General features: G+C 33.2%; 1 protein-coding gene across 1 annotated transcript; it reads left to right on the top strand.

Moving 5' to 3' along the window:
• Positions 1-127: 127 nt before the first annotated feature.
• Positions 128-17,145, top strand: LOC132560399 (nephrocystin-3-like). Its single transcript, XM_060225065.1, has 16 exons — positions 128-264; positions 781-843; positions 1,245-1,293; positions 1,878-2,029; positions 2,955-3,159; positions 4,039-4,134; positions 6,135-6,277; positions 6,724-6,832; positions 8,051-8,200; positions 9,257-9,375; positions 12,098-12,242; positions 13,150-13,264; positions 13,910-14,156; positions 14,702-14,927; positions 16,498-16,716; positions 17,071-17,145. The coding sequence occupies exons 1-16, from the start codon at positions 128-130 to the stop codon at positions 17,137-17,139; spliced, it is 2,244 nt and encodes a 747-aa protein (XP_060081048.1). The 3' UTR covers positions 17,140-17,145.
• Positions 17,146-24,139: the final 6,994 nt, after the last annotated feature.

Here is a 24,139-nt window from a genome sequence, read left to right as displayed (position 1 = left end):
TAAAATGTGTATGGGCATTTTAGATAAAACTCATCTATAACACCAAATTAATAATACATTTCAAATGATGAAATGTTTGAGCCATTTATGAAAGTTAAGTTTATGAAGAGAATTTGTCCCACAGGTGATGTGCTCCATCTACCTCAGTAGACAGGGCTTGGCAGAAAGGGAGGTAACTGGGATTTACGGAATCACATGGCCAGTCTGGTCTCCACTGTACTTTGCTGTAGAAAACTATATCATTGATCAGGCCGGGCATTTGTAGTAAGTCACAAAGTTTTACAACAGAATGTCTGTAAAATACATCTAGGATGTATTCCATTAGTCTAGAAGGATATTTTTGGGGTTTGCATGTTGATAATTTAAACATGAAACAGTTTCAATCTGTTTCATAATTGTGTTCCGCTATTTTATCAAGCAATAAATGTTTTCCCAGGTATTTTTATTACTGAGTGATTTTCCTGAAGGTCATGATCATCCTTATTGTTGATATAAAGCTATATTGTGGGTTATTCCAGGCAACAAGCAAAGCCTTGGAATAGAGTAGGTTAACTTGACACCAAAATGACCTCATATTATTGTTTTATGATCTAGAATGTATTTACACTCCTGGAAATAAAATCTAAATGAACATGCTGGAGTGAATCACAGGGCACATTGCATGTTAAAATACACTGATATACATAGAAAAAAATTATCTTTGCCGATGGAATTGCATACAGATTTTGTTAATAAAATGCCCAATGTTAGATCAGATATATTTTTGTTGTCTGTTTGCAGTATCGGACTTAACGACCTCCGAACAGCAATATATGACAGATATCTACACAAACCAGAAACAAAGTAAGTACAGTCAAACCTGTCTATAGTGGCCACTCAAGGAGCAGAGAAAATGGTCTTTATATGCAAGTGGCCTTTATATAAAGGTGGTCTTTATGACAGGTTTGACTGTAGCATATTTATTCAGCAATAAGGCAATCCCTAGTAATAAACACTCTCAGATCTTATTCCAGTCTGATAAGAAACACCAATAAATATTTTATCATTTACTTGTAATAAGCCCACCTCCCCAGTTTGTGTCACCAGTAATTTGTTGAAACAGTTAAAAATATTTACACTCGTGTCAAAATTGCCTTGAATGGACTTTAGTACCAGAATCATTCTTCTTTGTAATATATTCCATCACTGATGATCAGGATTTTCTATTTCTCATATGATATATTTTTTTTTCTGATTTTTAACAGGTCATACTACTTGAAGAGGGTTATTGCTTATTTTCAAAAAAATAGAAAAGTAAGTTTTTAGCAGACTTTAGTAATAAGCCCAGTCCTTGTAATAAGTTGATGTCAGAAATAAGCCATTACTTGGCATTACACCCATCCATGTCTATTTCTGTTCCATAATTATCAATATATGTTATATAACTGTCCTGTAATAAGCCCACCTCTGAACTTCTACTGAGAATTGATGTTCTGACCCTGTAGGCTTATTTCAATTTATATGAGATAATCCATTGTGCATGTTGAAATGGACAGGTGATGAGTTTTTTTTCGATGATATGTCACATTATTACCTGTTTATATCTACCACACCTACATTTTTCCCTGTGGAGCATTCCAAAATGTTTAATGTCATCACCTCTTAAACCTATTTTTTGTATAATTCTGGCATGGTTTAAGAACCTGAACCAGTATATCATCTCTTGCATTTTTCATTAAAAATGAATCTATTTAAAATTTAAAAAAAAATCTTCCCTGAAAAATATTTTGTTGTATTATTGGCATATTATTTGTATATCTGCCTTCATTTTCCTTAAAATTTAGCCTTGCGTGAAAAATTGTAAAACTCAATCTTCCGTAAAAAAATTTCTCTTGCAGGGTTCAGGACATTTTTCTGGAAAGAAGAAAGTGAGCTATACTGAGTCACGGGTAGCCTATGAACTGCCATACCTACTGAAGAGTCTGGGAGACTTAGAGGGGCTAGCAGATGCCCTTCTGGACTTACAATTACTACTTACTTTACTGGATGCGTAAGTGTTTGTTGAAAAAACTTAATTTTCTCTCTGGAGATATTTTTTTAAAAGGAAAAACATGGGATTTAATTTTCCGTTCATGAGGCACACATTGCATACATTTTGTGTTTAGGTCTATTTTTTAATTGGTGAATTTTAGAGATGCTGATCTTTTGCAGCAAGTTTTTTTAATTCATTATTGGTGTACTGTAAGTTGTAAAATAACCACATTTATTGTTATATTCTGATATATTGATTTGTAAAATCTCATACAGAGCTTGCTACTGTTAGGTTGATTATTTTTACTACATATTCAAGGTTTATATCGTGTACATGTACTTCTGATATAACGGTTATTTGTAGTCACTGAAATACACAAACAATAAAATGGAGCCATCGAAGTTTAAGGTGGAGTTATTCCCCTTCATTGAATCTCGTGTGAATGCTAAAATCTCATCAACATACCACAAAATTTCAGGGGCTTACCACTTTATCAAGCAGTGGAAATCATGAAATCAGAAAAATCAAATCTATCAACAATTCAACTTCTTAAAATAATCTCAGAATGAATAGAATCTCATTGCAATCAGAGGATGGAGATTACATGACTTATTTCAAACTAAATTAAGGAAAATATCTGTAAATTGTTCAAAGCTTCTTAATTCTTTGTGTAAAATACCTGTATAAATAGTCTTTTCTTGCTAAAATCGCTTACATCTGAACAAAACAAGATAATGTTAAAAAAGCACAAACAAGCACTTTGATATTTGCCTTTATGCTTGATAGTACAGAGTTGCCCCATTGATATGTCTAAAATCACCTTCCTTTCAAAAGAGTTGCTAATTGAGATAACTACTATTATAACTGGTTATGCTAAATCTAACTTATTTCAGGTATGTAGTTACTTACTAATCTAAAGCAAGTGTATCATTTTGTTATACAGGGATGGAGGGCTGTACCTTATAGAACTTTGGAAGGTGACTGGTCTACCATGGCTAGAGGTGGCCAAGCGGTACATTGATGCTCTAAAGCAAACAGTAGTCAACAGTTACATAGAAATAGAGGAGGAGAATTTAATGGACAGTGACTCCGCTGGGGTGAGGGTAAGATTAGGGAGGGTGGGAGGGGGTGGGGGAGGGAAGTTGTGTGTAAAGAAGTAAGAAATTGATAAACACCTGTCTATCAATAAAGCCAATATGACAATTAGCTCTCCCACAAAAATTCAAACAAATACTATTTCGTTGTCCTAAAATAAGCCCACCCCATAACTTTGAGTCAGAAGTACATGTGTTGGCCCCCTGAGGTCCTGTAATAAGTCCATCAAAGGACTTTGATTCAGAAATACATATATTAGCCCCTGTGGTCCTGTAATAAGCCCAACCCCTGAGTTTAAGTCAGAAGTTCATTTGTAGGCTCCACAGGCTTATTATATGGTATAATTTTAGTAAATGTATTGTAAAATTGGTTTCCTTTCCTACTTGAGTTGGAAAGAAAACTAAAATGAAAATTTTTAGATGGACTCCGTGTTGCCGTCCCACAGTTTGATTTTAATTACTGAATATCTAAATGCTTAGTTTCTATGGCCTCCAAATTCGAGCATCCTGATACACAATCATATCAAAATTCATTCTTTGATTTTCTTGTTGCAATAAATTTTACAAGAGGTTTTTTGATATAGTAAACTAATGGTGAAATTGAGACCATTGATTCCATTTGCCTAAAACAGGCAGCCTTAGCTGTCACACTTATATTATAATAAGCAATGTCACCTTGAATAATGTGATTTAAGAGTGGTTGAGTGAACAACACACTCATCTTTCACCTCATGCAACATCTGGGGTTCGATTCAATGATCTGATGTGAAAAGTTATATGAGTTCACCTGCCTGACCCCATTTCTCTATATGCTTCGGTTTACTCTTAAAGGAAGACCCATGTTTTTATAAGGGCCATAAAGAGTGTTTAATATAAATTAGTATAACCTGTTTTTCAATTGTTGAACAGTAAATAAAATTTATATAATTTCAGATCCTAGATACGGTGGTGACATTGCAAAATTTCTTTTTAGAAGTTGGAGATTTCCATGCAGCAAAAATGATTATGGAGTACCACATTAAATTATGTGTAAGTACAAAGAAAAATTCCCCTTGAAGAGGAACCATCAGAAATATTATCAAAACACATCAATTGAAATACTATAGACTGTCTTCTTATAAGTTGTTGTTGGGTCAAGGTCAGTGTCACTTTCTATTTTTAGAAGATCATTGTCAGCTTTCTAGTGGCCTCTCTTCTTGACTGATTTCTATTGAACTCCACACAGGTTTAAAGCACCAAAATATACAAAAATTGATGATGATAAAAAGGATATTAAACTTGTTTCCATTTGATATGTTATATATGTTTGTAAAAAAGTTTTTGTTTTAGCCCACCAAAGGCTAGCTAAAATGAAATAAAATATATATATATATCAATTTATATATCAAACGGCTCCGATGTAAAATTCTATAAATATCTGATGGTTTCCTTGTTATCAGTGTAATAACACACATTACATATTTTTTGCTATCACACATGAATAACATGACTTAGCACAGCTATGATTGACTGAATGTTTGCATTGTTTCTATTGTGATGTCATAACTTCATGATGTCATAAGCATTGTGACGTTACCAAAGAAAGAAGTATTGAATGAAAATATTTCCACTTTAGATTCTGGTGTAAAATTTCACTATTATTCATGCATTAAAGTACCTACTTTATATGATAAACAGAATCTTGCATTTGTTTCGATTTTATAAAAGAATTATGAAACTAATTTTTTCATTTAGTCATTCTAGAGGCATAATGGTTATAAATAAAAGAAATACAGCAGAGTCTCATTTTAATTTATATGTAGATATGTATGTAAAATCCTTCATCAAGAAGAGGCTTAGCCAGGTGAAGGCAAATGTGGATACATGTAGATATGTATGTAAAATCCTTTATCAAGAAGAGGCTTAGCCAGGTGAAGGCAAATGTGGATACATGTAGATATGTATGTAAAATCCTTTATCAAGAAGAGGCTTAGCCAGGTGAAGGCAAATGTGGATACATGTAGATATGTATGTAAAATCCTTCATCAAGAAGAGGCTTAGCCAGGTGAAGGCAAATGTGGATACATGTAGATATGTATGTAAAATCCTTTATCAAGAAGAGGCTTAGCCAGGTGAAGGCAAATGTGGATACATGTAGATATGTATGTAAAATCCTTTATCAAGAAGAGGCTTAGCCAGGTGAAGGCAAATGTGGATACATGTAGATATGTATGTAAAATCCTTTATCAAGAAGAGGCTTAGCCAGGTGAAGGCAAATGTGGATACATGTAGATATGTATGTAAAATCCTTCATCAAGAAGAGGCTTAGCCAGGTGAAGGCAAATGTGGATATCATGTGTGGAGATATGTATGTAAAATCCTTTATCAAGAAGAGGCTTAGCCAGGTGAAGGCAAATGTGGATACATGTAGATATGTATGTAAAATCCTTTATCAAGAAGAGGCTTAGCCAGGTGAAGGCAAATGTGGATACATGTAGATATGTATGTAAAATCCTTCATCAAGAAGAGGCTTAGCCAGGTGAAGGCAAATGTGGATACATGTAGATATGTATGTAAAATCCTTTATCAAGAAGAGGCTTAGCCAGGTGAAGGCAAATGTGGATACATGTAGATATGTATGTAAAATCCTTCATCAAGAAGAGGCTTAGCCAGGTGAAGGCAAATGTGGATACATGTAGATATGTATGTAAAATCCTTCATCAAGAAGAGGCTTAGCCAGGTGAAGGCAAATGTGGATACATGTAGATATGTATGTAAAATCCTTTATCAAGAAGAGGCTTAGCCAGGTGAAGGCAAATGTGGATACATGTAGATATGTATGTAAAATCCTTTATCAAGAAGAGGCTTAGCCAGGTGAAGGCAAATGTGGATACATGTAGATATGGGTAGACTTCAGGTTGTTGTATAATGTTTTGCGTACTACATTTCACTGCGGTGAATGGAGATGTAATTAGATTAGATGCACAATGTGTAGGTTATCAAATGTGTTAAAGGAAAAAGTTCTTGTCTTAAGCATTTCACTTATACAGGAGGAAAACCTAGCAACTGGGAAACTTCAAGACAAGAAAACTCTGATGAAAGAGAAATATTCTTTAGCTTGTTTGATGGTGGATCACAGTCAGTTTACTGCTGCTGAAAAACTCCACAGAGAAGTCTTTGAGTTTCGCAAAAGGTCAGTACAGAAAAATTATATAAATGTGTAGCATAAATCATTATCATTAAGTTATTTAGATAGTGTCATTGATACGATAGACATTTTAATTAGGAATATTTAAAGAAGCTCACAGAAAATTTATGACAATACAAAATGTGAGATATCATTGAAAGATTAATTGTAATATGGAAGTCATTTATCAGCCTCAGTGATATTGACAGGTTTGGTTTCTTATCATCTTGGTGTTTTGTATTTCTGGGGAATTGCAGAAATAGACTGGTTAGGTTCTGGGCAAGACACTTTCACCTAATTGCACTGGACAGCATGAGAAGGGACTTTGGTCAGTGGGGTAGCCAGGAGCTACCCCTTTGAGACCTCACCTGAAATTGACCCCAGTTGTTCATGGGTTGATGAATCCAGCAAACAAACTGTTCTGGATTTACTTTACTTTGTTGTATTTTTAGAATTGTAGAGGAGGCAGGTGATGCTGTGGAGGAGGACGACAAGTTGGCCTTAGGAACGTCGTACCATGGTCTACATGTACTGTACCTACAACTACAGGATAATGATAAAGTAGGTTGTAAGGTTTTACTGATGTCTATTACATCTTCCTCCACTTTTAATCATTAGCCTTACTTATCATCAGATACATTTTTTGTTGGGCTGAAATTTTGTGTTTTTAAAAACTTTTCTGTGATGTTGATTCTTGCTTGTGTGGATGTGTTGTACTCGTGAAAAACAAACTGGATCTGAAAATGCAAGTCAATTTCTGTCTGCTTATCATTTCAAAGACATATTAATTGGTGGAACATGATATCAATGATATCATGGTTGTTGTGTTGTTTAGTAAATACGCACATAAGTCAACTTTAACAGTTTTTGTGTATGACAATAATATGACCTTTATTTGTCATGTCATGAAATGATAGTGAAACTTCATAAACCTAAATATTGTAACAATACAATGGAAACCTAAATATTGAGCAAAGATGTATTCAGCAATATCTACAAAATAAAAGGGAAAAAAGCATAAACAGTGGTAAAGTGATAATTGAAAAGATCTTAAGAGACCAGTATGGCAATTTGGGCCATTCTGTAATAATAGTAACTTTTTAGGGAGACATTTCAAGGGTCAGATGCATATAGAATGCTATGTAAACCATCTCATTTTTGTTTAGTCAGGAAAACTTGGGGGTTAATATGGAGTGAAAACTGTAGTTTTTGAAGTTTGCGATCAGGTCATCAGTAATAAGTTCATATGGATTGTCAAAAACTGAGATAGTAGATCAGTCACATCATTTTATTGTATCAGAAAGATTGAAAATAAGCTCTAAAGTAACATTTTCTGTTCCAAGAACCAACCCTTCAAGATATCTTCACAACAATGATATATCATCATCAGGAAATCCTAACTGACATACTTGGTGACATTACATATAACTCTTGAGGGGCCTCAGGTCATGGCACCTCAAACAGGTGATAAGTGCATCAGCCCTTCAAAATTCTGATGTTTTGAATAATATTTTACTATATACAGCTGACCTGAACAAAGTCAGACTCATCATCAGTTGGTTACTGGATGGTTCAAATTGGCACCTCTTTTTTTTCCACATCACACTTACAAGACTTTGGAAAATTCTCAGGCTCATTCCGTGAATACCATAAAAACTCTCTTGTAAAATCCTATACATAAGTATATGATAATTACAAATACACAATATGTTTTAATTTACTTCTGTGGAGAAAACAGGTGTTTAATCTTGATCCATTCCATATTATTTCTATTGATAGGCCATGGAGTACTTGGTAAAGTCAATTAAATTTGAAGAAAATGGTATGCACAAGAGTGACTTAGCTGCTTCGTACACCAACATGGCCACCATTAAAATGAATTTAGGACTTCTGGATGAAGCACTGGAATATGCCACAAAAGCTTTGAAAGTAAGATTTTTGTAGAATGTTAAGCTGGGGGCATGTACAAAATATATTACAGTAAGAGACCTTCACTTTTACTGGTAATTACTCTGACGAAGAATTGTGATACAAACAAATTAAATAAATGTGTTTTTTCTTTTGGTCTTGTATAATTTGAGGAAAACATTGTTCCAGAGATATTGCTTAGTGTCCATCAAAGTCAATAACACAAGTATTATTGATACCTGTTATATAGGTAATTACAGTGTATAACCATTGTATACACTCACTCTGTATTTAATTGTAACTGGTAAGAACATAGGAGTTACTCCCCTTTTGATTATTCTCCATTTCCTGAGTTAGTGTATTGTGATAATATAGGGACTGATGGGATAGCATTAAGTGATCTACAAAGAACAAAGTGATTTTGTTCTTTTCTCTCTCTTCTTTTAACCAAGGAACAGTTATAGACATTATTCTATTTGTCTGTATCCCAGATTGCATTAATTTTTGTCAATAAATTAATTCTGACAAGCATTTTATAACTACTTATACATTTCAGATATTACTTTAATAAAACATTGATGTTTCATTTTAATCAAGTTATTAAATGAAAGAGATTCCTTAAAATCATAGTCAACTGAATGATTTACTTGAAGCTATTAGGTGTGTTATCTGAGGCAATGCACAGAATTGATTGACATATAAGTCAACATTGCACCAAAATGATGGATGTCCCATTACTTTTTTGTGTTTTTGAATATATTATCCTATACTCCTTAGAATTTGATTCACTAAGACAATGAAAGGCCATCATATTAAACATGTAGATGTGTAAATACAGCAATGTGCGCAATCTTTTGTCCATTATGTACCTAGAAAAAGTTGAGGATGGACATGACATTATGTAATTACAAATGTAACTGGAAAGGCTTGGTGTGTTTCCACGTGGGTTTGAGCCCACAACTCTGGCTTATTGGTCCACCATGGGAATTCCATCTAGTGCCAAGATATAGAAGGTGACCGTAATGCTATGTTCAGTTAAAATCTGCTCCACTTAAACTTTTGTATTTGTATTAACAGCTGGAGGAGGACATCAGTTTTGGCCACTTACCACCAAAGATAGGTAATCTCTTTACCAACATAGGCCTCATCTACAGACGAAAGGGTGAGCTGGACAAAGCAGAGAAGTTTTACTTCAGGTAAACTAATTCACTCTCTTTACTTACATTTTAACTTTATTTACTTTGGAATAAAATCTTATCTCACTGGATACTTGATGTCAAACGCTGACTACTTCTGTTTCCTTGTTGGTAACAATGTAACATGATAGTCAGCAGTATGGCAATGATGTCACTCAAATGAGACAGAAATATCTTGTATACTTAACACCCACAAAAGACAGAAATATTTTGTATACTTAACAACCGCAGAAGACTTCTGTTTCCTTGTTGGTAACAATGTAACATGATAGTCAGCAGTATGGCAATGATGTCACTCAAATGAGACAGAAATATTTTGTATACTTAACACCCACAAAAGACAGAAATATTTTGTATACTTAACAACCGCAGAAGACAGAAATATTTTGTATGCTTAACACCCACAAAAGACAGAAATACTTTGTATACTTAACACCCACAAAAGACAGAAATACTTTGTATATGTAACACTCACAAAAGACAGTAATACTTTGTATATGTAACACCCACAGAAGACAGAAATACTTTGTTTATGTAACACCCACAGAAGACAGTAATACTTTGTATATGTAACACCCACAGAAGACAGAAATACTTTGTAAATGTAACACCCACAGAAGACAGAAATACTTTGTATATGTAACACCCACAGAAGACAGAAATACTTTGTATATGTAACACCCACAGAAGACAGAAATACTTTGTATATGTAACACCCACAGAAGACAGAAATACTTTGTATACTTAACTACCACAAAATACAGTAATACTTTGTATACTTAACACCCACAAAAGACAGAAATACTTTGTATACTTAACTACCACAAAATACAGTAATACTTTGTATACTTAACACCCACAAAAGACAGAAATACTTTGTATATGTAACACCCACAGAAGACAGAAATATTTTGTATATGTAACACCCACAAAATACAGTAATACTTTGTATACTTAACACCCACAGAAGACAGTAATACTTTGTATATGTAACATCCACAGAAGACAGAAATACTTTGTATATGTAACACCTACAGAAGACAGAAATATTTTGTATATGTAACACATACAGAAGACAGAAATATTTTGTATATGTAACACCAACAGAAGACAGAAATACTTTGTATATGTAACACCCACAGAAGACAGAAATACTTTGTATACTTAACTACCACAAAATACAGTAATACTTTGTATACTTAACACCCACAAAAGACAGAAATACTTTGTATACTTAACTACCACAAAATACAGTAATACTTTGTATACTTAATACCCACAAAAGACAGAAATACTTTGTATATGTAACACCCACAGAAGACAGAAATATTTTGTATATGTAACACCCACAAAATACAGTAATACTTTGTATACTTAACACCCACAGAAGACAGTAATACTTTGTATATGTAACATCCACAGAAGACAGAAATACTTTGTATATGTAACACCTACAGAAGACAGAAATATTTTGTATATGTAACACATACAGAAGACAGAAATATTTTGTATATGTAACACCAACAGAAGACAGAAATACTTTGTATATGTAACACCTACAGAAGACAGAAATATTTTGTATATGTAACACATACAGAAGACAGAAATATTTTGTATATGTAACACCAACAGAAGACAGAAATACTTTGTATATGTAACACCCACAGAAGACAGAAATACTTTGTATATGTAACACCAACAGAAGACAGAAATATTTTGTATATGTAACACCCACAAAATACAGTAATACTTTGTATACTTAACACCAACAGAAGACAGAAATACTTTGTATATGTAACACCAACAGAAGACAGAAATATTTTGTATATGTAACACCCACAAAATACAGTAATACTTTGTATACTTAACACCAACAGAAGACAGAAATACTTTGTATATGTAACACCCACAGAAGACAGAAATACTTTGTATATGTAACACCAACAGAAGACAGAAATATTTTGTATATGTAACACCCACAAAATACAGTAATACTTTGTATACTTAACACCAACAGAAGACAGTAATACTTTGTATATGTAACACCCACAAAATACAGTAATACTTTGTATACTTAACACCCACAGAAGACAGAAATATTTTGTATGCTTAACACCCACAAAAGACAGAAATACTTTGTATACTTAACACCCACAAAAGACAGTAATACTTTGTATATGTAACACCTACAGAAGACAGTAATACTTTGTATATGTAACACCAACAGAAGACAGAAATACTTTGTATATGTAACACCTACAGAAGACAGAAATACTTTGTATACTTAACTACCACAAAATACAGTAATACTTTGTATATGTAACACCCACAGAAGACAGAAATACTTTGTATATGTAACACCCACAGAAGACAGAAATACTTTGTATACTTAACACCCACAGAAGACAGAAATACTCTGTATGCTTAACACCCACAGAAGATGGAAATATTTTGTTTACTTAACACCCTTTGTATGCTTAACATCCACAGAAGACAGAAATATTTCGTATACTTAAAACTCAATGAAGACAGAAATATTTTGTATATATAACACCTACAAAAGACAGAAGTATTTTCTATACCTAACACCCACAGACAAATATTTTATTATCTATTTATTTCGTCTGATGTAGATTTGATGAACCTTCTATATTTCTCCAGATCAACTTTAACTAAGCTAATATCGACTCATTTACACACCTGTAATATTCTCACCTCACAGATCCTTACAGATCAAGAGACAGGCTTTTGGTGAGCTTCACATTGACATTCCATTATCGTTGATGAATCTAGGCACCCTGGAAGGCATACGAGGGAACCTTGAAAAATCATTGAATTACTTCCAAGAGGGTCTCAACATTTACAAGGTCACTACTTCATATCTTATTTCTAAAAAAAGAGATTATTCTAATTATGCTACCACATCCCATTATGAATTATTGTAAGCTGGAATACTGTATGCCTCTTTTAAAACTACATGCTGGAATGTACAATAAACAAAAAAAAAAAAAACAAAAAAAAAACCCAAAGAAAAGAAAAATATTAGATTTTAATTTATAATATATGAATACAGAATTAAAACATAATTTTTAGGACAAAATATAATTAATTCTATGGCGATGGTAAGTTTGGCATTTTTAAAAGTTATTGTTTGTCAGCTTATCTCATTTACATGTACTTTCCATGTTTTGTTGACTACTTTACACCTGTATATACCTATCTCTAATAGTCCTTGAGGAACCTTTATCAAATTTTTACTGTAAGTTTTTTTCATTAACTGGCCTTAAGCTATGCATGTTTTACTGATTGCATTAACAGGAATATTTATAGTTCAAAAAGTTGTCTTTGTATGTTTTTGTTTTTTGGATTTATCATGATGTTTCAGTCAATTAGGTATAAAGTTTGAATGTTGTTTTCTAGTGACTTCGTGGTTGGGGTCATGATAGTTCTGCAAGTTAGAGTGGTAGCTTATGTATCCCATGGAGAAAATCCGAGGTGCATGGTTCAACGCCTGCTACTGTGGTGGTTTGTGTTTCTTGTGAAGCTAAGAAACCCACCAGTATGTGCTATCACAGTTGTGTGCTATTACAGTTGTGTCCAAGGGCAATATATTTTACCCTTATTGCTCAGGATAATATTCGAAACGCCTTCATATGTTGTTCAGTCAAGTACTACCCCACAAGAACATCCCGCCTCAAAATGACTTTGGTTGTTTACCACTTGACAAACCTAACAGACAATTTAACCTGTAAAATGTTCCTGTTGTTTCACCAGGCACTGAACGTGTTGCCAGGAAATGTCCAGTATCTCATGATACAGGAGAATGTCCTCCTCACCAAATGGAAACTGAGCAAATTTGAGGAAACTCTTGAGGAATTTTTCCCTTTTTGTGAGTAAATAGCTTCATGAATCATTCCTTATCAACATGCAACATATTTCTTAAGCCTGTTGTGGTACAAGTTAAATAACATTGATGTAATGTTCCACAAATAAGCCGATGTCTGGTAATAAGCCCATTGATATGTATTGCTATTAACTGGTTTTATACAAGGATTAACAAAATAGATAGTATATCATAGTCTTGTACATCAACTCACTCCCAGACTACAATATGTGCCTTGTGAAGTCAATTTACATCCCCCCAGCCCCCATTCTGGTCTCTGATAAATTTTCACCAGTTTTTGACCATTTTCATGGAGTTTTGACCACATTTGATATAAAGAGGTCATTGCATTGCATCTGCAGTGGTTGCCTCCTGGGTTTATCATTTCAGTAGCTGGGATTATACAACATTAAAAAAGAAAACTTTCGAACTCAATCTTATGGTGTGGGAACACATTGTTCTTACAATAGAACGAAATCTATTTGCATTTCAACATTACAGTAATGGAAGATCCTATCATATATGTCTGACAGGATGGATAAACTGTTATATGCTTGTGTGTACCTGTAGTATGTTCTTGCCTTGTTTGTAATGTGTTCTCTGACATTGTGTTCCACAGTATAAATATCAGCGTGACTTGTCCTGTTACAGTTGAAGTTGTAGAGAAAGAAGAGAGAGTGGACTTCTGTTTAGGATGGTTTCTTACTGATGTTGTCAAACATCTCATCTCTGCAAATCGCTATTCAGAGGCCTTGAGAATCACTTTAGCCCTCATCAACAGTAAGCTGGTCAGTGCAGTCAATATCGTCCATTTAGACCATCTAGATACGGAAATGCAACCTCCAGACAAACGTCCAGAACGTCCAGACAGTATGTCTCTAGATCATGCACTTGAAAAGTAAGTTAATCTTCATAAGCAAACATTGTACAATGTAAATATGGTAATATATAAATCCTTAATGACAGTGTATCTGTCAATAAGCCCATGTGAAGTAATAGAGATAATAAGCCCAGGCTTTTTAATGCTGTATCATAGAATAACCAACAAATGCTGTTACATTGACCTTTTATAAGAGCATGCTTTATAATAAGCCCACTTATCTTTTTGTGATAGTTGTAAAAAATGATGTTATATTAAGCATTGTCCGTGTGAAAAATGATGTGATATTAAGCATTGTCATTGTGAAAAATGATGTGATATTAAGCATTGTCATTGTGAAAAATGATGTGATATTGAGCATTGTCATTGTGAAAAATGATGTTATATTAAGCATTGTCATTGTGAAAAATGATGTTATATTAAGCATTGTCATTGTGAAAAATGATGTGAAGTTAAGCACTGTCCATGTGAAAAATGAAGTGATATTAAGCATTGCCTGTGTACAATATGTTTCTCTCAAAAACAATGCATGCATATCCATGTCTGTCAATTTTCGGTTTCAGATGGCCTGAGAGCCCTGATCTTCTGCGCCAGAAAGCTGTGAATTATTTGATACCAAATAGAGATGCACAAGAGTTTGTGAGACTTCTGAACACATTTCATGACTGCACGACTCACGGTTCAGCAGTTTACGACTACGGCCTGGAGATGTTAGATAGTGATAATGTTGATACAGTGATGCTGTTAGCTGTATCAGAGGCAGCCTTGGAGAAATATCCTGACAGTGTTGTAAGTTATTAAGAAAAATACTATAAGGTGATCCTAGATATTTAGTCCAACAACATGTTGGAAGATACACTTTAATTAAAACAGTAAAGAATTTCTTATTGTCAAGCTTGTCCTTTTTGGGTTAGAGGTGTTGTGTTGACCACAGGTTAATTAAAGAGAAATAATAATTTAACTTTGATGAGATTTCAAGATGAATTCTATAAGAAGGAAAATTGGTCAGGTTTATTATTTTTACAATAATTTGAAGGATTCTCTCACTTTGGTAAGATTTCCTGTCAATTTTTTGGTCACCTGAAACAAAGTCCCAGGGTGACCTATTGTAATCCCTTTTTGTCCAGCATCGTACGTTGTGTGTTGTAAATGTTTAACATTTAAGACTTCTGAAAAACTCCAGAACTGATTTCAATGAAATTTTACAAAAACCTTTCATGGCTAAAGGTGCATGAAAATTGTAAATTATATGGTCCCGATCCCCCCAGGGGCCTGAGGAGTGGGTCCAAAAAGGGTCACATTGATTGAAACTTCAAAAATGTTCTTCTCAAACCCCGGGTATCATAGAATCAAGTACTCTTCATTGATATAAAGGCCTTCAGATGCTTTACCAAAATTGTAAATTTCGTGCCCCTGGGGAGGGGGTAAAATTAACAATAATTCATATACGTAAACAATATTTTTGAAAATGATTTGTTTATTTTCTATTGAAAATAGTTCAAACCTGGTTAGTATTATTTGTTTAAGATGATAATTTAATGGGATGCATATATTGACCTCGGCTGACCCCCAGGGGCTGATGGGCAAGGCCAAAATTAGGACAAATTGATTGAATTTTCAAAAATCTTCTTCTCAATACCAAGATAATGTAGAGTGAAATACCCATCATGGATGGAGGTGTTGTTAGGGTGCCTTATAAAAATTGTGAATTTCATGACCCCAGGGTCTCACATTTCCCCGAGGGGAGGGGGTGAAATTTACTATATTTTGTATAGGAAAATTACATTTTTTCGCATAATTTCAGAAATAATTCAAAATTAGGTTCGAATTTTATTCGTTGGTAAAAGCTGACTGTTTCATGAGATGCACATATAGACCTTGACTGACCCCCAGGGGATGATGGGCAGGGCCAAAAATGGGTCAAAATGACTGAAATTTATTTCAAAGATGTTCTGTTGTTTTTGGATGGAAGATTTTATGTAGGAAAATTCCCATTTTCTTGGGGGATGTTTTTTTATTGATTTTGTTTGTACTCTTAAACCACCACTAAAGTAAGATTCATTTCATCATGTATTTCTGAAAAATGGGTGAAAACTCTCAAATCATCCATATAATACAGACTTTTCACTAGGGATGACATGTTTTTCACTGCTGAGACAATAACGTGACATCATTAAGACATGACTTTATTTATAATGTCATAAAAAGATTTATTACATGTCTTACAATAGTTATGACATGGCTGTATTGCATGACACAACAGACCAGTTATGTGATAAATACATTTAGTAGTAACATATTGTTCTACAGGTTTTGTGTTTAATTTTGAAATAATGTAAGTGAGCTATGTATGTTTCAGGCTTACCTTAGAAATATGGTAACTTGTCGTAGAAAAGAAGGTCAGCACGACATTGCCCTTGCAGGGGCAAAGAAATTGTTTGAACTTGCACCACAGGATACTGACATTGCCCTCTTAGCTATTTCACAAGCAGTCCTTGCATGTGAGATTGATCTTGGTCGAGAATATGCTTACAAAACAAAGGAGCATTTCCCCGACAGTCAGGAATTGTTAAGCAAGGTAAGAAATCATTGTCGTCATGGGTATATAAGCACCTAGGTAAATTTTGGTTTAGTAAAGAAAACATTTGCTGTAGATATTTTAAGTAAGATTTTGGAAAACTAAAATTTTGGTTAAGATAATTTTTGATATGGCTAATGTTAATTTCCTAAAGATCAAAGTTCAGTTAAGACAGATTTCACAGAAGGTTTTGATAAAATTTGAGTTTAGGTTGCAGAGTTTAAGAAATACTGAAGTTTTAATTACAGATTACTATGTTTTTTTGTTTAAGCCTACACAGTATACACAGGCTTCACTAACTAGGATTAGATTTCTGAAAAATTCTTCATGTTTTTGTTTTCCAATATTGTCTAGGTGGATAATATGCAAACTCTGATGGATGAAGCAGAGAAAGAATTGAAAGAACAGAATAAAGGCGAGTGAACTGCACACAGTGGAGAGAAACACAGCTGAATGAAAAGGAGAAAAAGGAAACAAAATATTTTTTGAATAATTGAAATTGAACTGAAGAGGATACTGTTTTAATTTTAAAAGATGAATGTTAAGTTTGATATACTTTTCAACCTTCCCAATTTTGGTGAGAGTCTCAAATTTTTGCTTAAAATTCTTCAAATTCAGACACTTTTAGATTTTTGTAAAACTTGCATCCATACTGTTAGAATTTAAATCAGTACACAGTATAGAGTACCTAAAATTTGAAATATTGCATTGTCAGAATATGTATTACAAATGGATTTCGGAGACAATACTGACCACATGGTTTCTATCAGATTTGAGATTTGGGAAGTCGACAGGTATGAATCAAGATCAATATTGTAGTAATGAAATTTGGTGGAAATAGGGTTAATATTACAATATAAGGAGGATTAATTAGCTTAAGTAAGTAAATATTTATTTGTTTGAGAGTTTTTAGTGATAGTCTGTGTGATGTCTGGATTGAGATGGTATATATATGTATATAATGCATATACACTAAATATATACATGGTTTTAACACTCCGTGTTAATTATGTGCTAATAGAAGACTTTTGTACTCATTTTTATGTCCAAATTGCATTGAATCTAAAACGAAAGTGGGAAAATTTGAAACATATAAAAACAGCATCTCAATGTCAGTTTATGAACTTCTTATTTTTATGAGCTGTGATTTGGGATTTTTTTGTGTGACTGACAATTGATTTGTAAGTAATTTCTATCCAGACTGTTACACTAAACATATCACAAAATACTTATCTGTGATATAATGTAGGTTTTGATTTTACATAAGCTATTTTTTATATAAAATTCCAGTGTCTGACACTTCTTGTGATGTTTTGGGGTTATTCTATGATATTTGTTTCATGTGATAAAAATGTGGTATGTAGTATTTATATATAAATGATATACATACTCCGAAGTTTGGAAAGAATGGTAAACTATTTCTTTTCTCTCTTCTGTTTTTCATATTTTTGTACATGTTCATATTTAATAACTATATGATATAAAATATTATTATTAATTCACAGTAGTTTCTTGGCAATTCAAGATTATAATATATTAGATTATGTTAATTATGTATTTATGTAATTGTACAGATAGCACCATGATCACAGCTGAAGTATAGAGAGTTTCTAATGGAGGTACCTTTGTATTGATCCGGAAATAAGACCATTCCTAGTAATAAGCCTAGCCACATCAAAACACATCATAACATTGTCAGGAAATAAACCTACTTCTTCCATGATATAAACCTATCATTGTCATGAGATAAACCTATCATTGTCATCAGATAAACCTATCACTGTCATGAGATAAACCTATCACTGTCATGAGATAAACCTATCACTGTCATGAGATAAACCTATCATTGACATGAGATAAACCTATTACTGTCATGAGATAAACCTATCACTGTCATGAGATAAACCTATTACTGTCATGAGATAAACCTATCATTGACATGAGATAAACCTATCACTGTCATGAGATAAACCTATCAATGTTATGACATAAACCTATCATTGTTATGACATAAACCTATCACTGTCATGAGATAAACCTATCATTGGCATGAGATAAACCTATGACTGTCATGAGATAAACCTATCAATGTTATGATATAAACCTACATATCATTGTCATGATATAAACCTATCATTGTCATGAGATAAACCTATCATTGTCATGAGATAAACCTATCATTGTCATGAGATAAACCTATCACTGTCATGAGATAAACCTATCATTGTCATCAGATAAACCTATCACTGTCATGAGATAAACCTATCACTGTCATGAGATAAACCTATCACTGTCATGAGATAAACCTATCATTGTCATGAGATAAACCTATCAATGTCATGAGATAAACCTATCACTGTCATGAGATAAACCTATCATTGTCATGAGATAAACCTATCATTGTTATAACATAAACCTATCATTGTTATAACATAAACCTATCATTGTCATGACATAAACCTATGATTGGCATGAGATAAACCTATGACTGTCATGAGATAAACCTATCAATGTTAAGATATAAACCTACATATCATTGTCATGATATAAACCTATCATTGTCATGAGATAAACCTATCATTGTCATGAGATAAACCTATCATTGTCATGAGATAAACCTATCACTGTCATGAGATAAACCTATCATTGTCATCAGATAAACCTATCACTGTCATGAGATAAACCTATCACTGTCATGAGATAAACCTATCACTGTCATGAGATAAACCTATCATTGTCATGAGATAAACCTATCATTGTCATGAGATAAACCTATCACTGTCATGAGATAAACCTATCACTGTCATGAGATAAACCTATCATTGTCATGAGATAACCTATCACTGTCATGAGATAAACCTATCATTGTCATGACATAAACCTATCATTGTCATGAGATAAACCTATCATTGACATGAGATAAACCTATCACTGTCATGAGATAAACCTATCAATGTCATGAGATAAACCTATCACTGTCATGAGATAAACCTATCATTGTCATGAGATAAACCTATCATTGTTATAACATAAACCTATCATTGTTATAACATAAACCTATCATTGTCATGACATAAACCTATCATTGTCATGAGATAAACCTATCATTGACATGAGATAAACCTATCACTGTCATGAGATAAACCTATCAATGTCATGAGATAAACCTATCACTGTCATGAGATAAACCTATCACTGTCATGAGATAAACCTATCACTGTCATGAGATAAACCTATCACTGTCATGAGATAAACCTATCATTGTCATGAGATAAACCTATCATTGTTATAACATAAACCTATCATTGTCATGACATAAACCTATCATTGTCATGAGATAAACCTATCATTGACATGAGATAAACCTATCACTGTCATGAGATAAACCTATCAATGTCATGACATACACCTATCATTGTCATGAGATAAACCTATCATTGTCATGAGATAAACCTATCATTGTTATAACATAAACCTATCATTGTTATAACATAAACCTATCATTGTCATGAGATAAACCTATCACTGTCATGAGATAAACCTATCACTGTCATGAGATAAACCTATCATTGTTATAACATAAACCTATCATTGTTATAACATAAACCTATCATTGTCATGAGATAAACCTATCAATGTCATGAGATAAACCTATCACTGTCATGAGATAAACCTATCATTGTTATAACATAAACCTATCATTGTTATAACATAAACCTATCATTGTCATGAGATAAACCTATCACTGTCATGAGATAAACCTATCATTGTTATGACATAAACCTATCATTGTCATGAGATAAACCTATCACTGTCATGAGATAAACCTATCATTGACATGAGATAAACCTATCATTGTCATGAGATAAACCTATCATTGACATGAGATAAACCTATCACTGTCATGAGATAAACCTATCAATGTCATGACATACACCTATCATTGTCATGAGATAAACCTATCATTGTTATGACATAAACCCATCATTGTTATAACATAAACCTATCAATGTCATGAGATAAACCTATCATTGTTATGACATAAACCCATCATTGTCATGAGATAAACTTATCATTGACATGAGATAAACCTATCATTGTTATGACATAAACCCATCATTGTCATGAGATAAACCTATCATTAACACGACATAAACCTACTCCTGTCATGAGATAAACCTATCATTGTCATGAGATAAACCTATCAATGTCAAGAGATAAATATATCATTGTCATGAGATAAATCTATTATTGTCATGAGATAAACCTTGACATGCCCACAAAAGAAATTCCTTATGACATCTCTAGAAATACAAAATGTAGATCCCATCCCATGGGAATTCCCCTTTATCAGTTATCTGTAAATATTCATATCGATAATGGAATTCCCTAGAGTGACATCACTAGAAATATGGCTCTAAATATATCGCCAAAGGAATTCCCTTCATTAACATCACAGGTTCAAACATTAGGGATATTCCATTCTTAAACCTATCAAAACAGCTTATTGCTCTTTAAAGGTTTATTAGATGATATTCCTGTGTTGATTCCTGGAATAATATAGATCTGTGGTAACTATATAGGCTCAGAAGGAAGCTTATATTTGTCCCATACTGTCAAATTGAACTTGTGTTGTATATCATGCATCATCATACTTAGTCAATGGCTAAAAGTGGCTGTATACTGCAATGTCTGTTTTCCTTTATTTGTAGTTGATATTTGTTCACTATTGTTTTTATGCCCCCACCATTTCATATGGGAAGGGGGTAGCATTATAGTTACTTGTATAAAGGTCTGATACACTTGTGATAGCATTGTGTTGGATCCCCATTCAATATCATCAGTCTCAAGACTTGATGAAAAAGTCTGTCAAAATTAGATTTCTAAACTGTTGGTCGAAGTTGAAGTAAAACAGGTCATAGTTACTATTTATACAAATTTGTCAAATACCCATACCCAAATACATGGCACTCAATGAAGTATGAAGTCCCTGATTGCTATTTTCAACAATTCTTGTAAACAAGATGGTTTTCATAGTGTGTTATATTCAACATATTGTGACATCGTCTGTATTTCTTAGAGAAAAAAAATGTGCAATGAGAGAAAAAAATAGCATATTCAGATCTGACATTTTTGTTTCCTTAAACATAGTGTTAATTATTTTTAAATTTACAATGTACATTTTAAACAGTATGTTTACAAATTAATGCCTGTTTTAGATTCAATTTCTATGTCTCAATATGTAATATCATTTTTTGCTTTCTTTTTTATGTTTTTTTTTTTCATTTCCGACTTATTTTTTGTATCATTATTTATATTTAAGAAGAGATGGCACCAATATGGCGATCATGGAGTTTGGAAATTTATTTCAAGTCCTTTAATGTTGGTCCTGTTTTGAAGTCTAACTTCAACCATGTTGTACTGTCATTCATTCTGTTGGTATTGCTCATATATACATTTTCTGAGTAAACGATCTGTAGGAGAGCCACTCTCTTGTAGGAATCAAGATGGCAGCAGCTTGGTATCATCAATAACTTTTTTCTTTATATGACTCACAATTCAGGTGTCACTTAATTTATATACAGGACAGTATATTTGTGGCAAGGAACTGTTAAATTGCAAAATCCGTCCTTTATACATACATACATATGTATCATATATGATTACTTTTATACTTAAGTTTGTTTTGATCTGACACATTTTACTGTTAATGCTATGTTAGAACCAATAAAATCAAAGTTTGAGCAATTTTCTGTTTTGTTTTAAATTTCTGATAACATCATTTGTTCAAAAAACATTTACTAAGTATATTTAGCACACAAATCTGAATACAACAGGCTTAAAAAAACACTCTTGACTTTCAAAATTCCATTATCTTTACACAACTGAATTCCTCTTTCTTCAACAGGCAATCTTTTGTACTGTCCACTGATGTATTTCTTATGGCTACACTGTACCTGTATCTGGCCAGGGTGCATACACTTTTATGTGAGATAAACTGTTATCGTTAATAGGAATAGTGTAGAACCTGATGTTATGAACCAAATTGTCATGATGAAGGCGATATATGGTGAGGAGGGACATGGTTTATGTTTTGTTTCAACTATTTTTCTATGAGGGTTATTGAACCACTTACCAAATAGGTAAAACAATGATTTAAGATGAGCTGATATCTTTTGATTTTTGGTCCTGCTGAGCATCAAAAGCCTTTGAGAAATACATGTGAAATTGGTACTGATTTAACCAGAGACGTATATATATGTCTGACTTAACTAATAATGATACAAACCCAAAGTGATGCTTTTGCTTCAGGAGAGACGTTTATAACACACGTGTTATATATGTCTCTGGCTTCAGTAAACAGAAAAAACTTATGATATGTCAATATTACACATGTATTTTAGAGAATATAAAGCAGTTTTAAAAATAATAAAGTTAAAAAGGAAAAAGATAAGATAAATAAAAACATTCACCTAGTACAGGGACGTATAATACATTGTATTATATGTCTCTGCCTAGTATCATCACTAATCGTCTAGAGGGACTTGGCCGGAATTCGTTCTTAGTCCATCTTTGAGCAAACACACATTACATCATGTACTTATTAAACTACATACTAGGGTATTGTAGGAACAACTAGTCGGTATCTCTGGTCAAATATCTACGTGTCGAACATCTACTGTTATATCATGAAAACCGACGTTGATTTTTGTTGCAAACGTCTCTGCAGAAGTGTACTAGAAACCAACAAACGACATTCTTTTAAAACTGAAAAATAAGTTGAGTGTGAACCCATTCTTAGATGGTAATATAAATCAGCGACCTACATACATTCGGCTACGTACCAGTAAAACCAACTCGTGGATAAAATTGTCAATATTGTCCAATCAAATTGTCGATAGCAAGCAGTCTTTAATCCGTGCACAAATGATTGTATCATGTCTAACAACGTTCGGCTCTGATTATATCCGAGCACTTTTGTAGTGCGGTTGTTTGAGTTATCGCCCTTAGACCAGTCTCGCTGAACTATAGCTACGACAGAGAGAGATACAGTGAATAATTTAGGTTACTGTATGAAACGCAACATACTGTTTTATACAGAATTCTTAAAGAAGGACAACAGAATATTATAAAATTAACAACTGCGTGCTCGTTGCATTGGTGTACTGATTTATACGCGATGGACAGAGATGTTGTTACCTGTATAGTACTGTATATATCTGAGTCCGTGGTGTTTTGATTGACGTGCTAGAATAACGGAATTACTGATAGGAATTATACATTTCCAAAGATATCAAACATTCACTCGTGTTACTTTTCAAACCCTGAAACCACATCATTATGATGCATTTCCGGTTCTTTATTTAGGTTGACTCTGAGTACTGGCTAATTTTTTCATCTACATAACGTATCCGCCAATACA

Source organism: Ylistrum balloti, unplaced genomic scaffold, assembly GCF_031769215.1.
Source record: "Ylistrum balloti isolate Yb309-2 unplaced genomic scaffold, AGI_CSIRO_Ybal_v1 Utg371058, whole genome shotgun sequence".
Classification (NCBI taxonomy): domain Eukaryota; kingdom Metazoa; phylum Mollusca; class Bivalvia; order Pectinida; family Pectinidae; genus Ylistrum; species Ylistrum balloti.
The sequence above is the reverse complement of the archived record's forward strand: the minus strand, read 5'-3'. Positions and strand labels throughout refer to the sequence as shown.

What these genes read in the sequence shown, in the direction of transcription:
- LOC132560399 (XM_060225065.1), top strand. Translation starts at nt 128, where the DNA reads ATGTGCTCCATCTACCTCAGTAGACAGGGCTTGGCAGAAAGGGAGGTA. An exon ending in GCAGAGAAGTTTTACTTCAG is followed by an intron (nt 9,376 to 12,097) that starts GTAAACTAATTC and finishes CTCACCTCACAG; the next exon opens with ATCCTTACAGATCAAGAGAC. An exon ending in AGGGTCTCAACATTTACAAG is followed by an intron (nt 12,243 to 13,149) that starts GTCACTACTTCA and finishes TTGTTTCACCAG; the next exon opens with GCACTGAACGTGTTGCCAGG.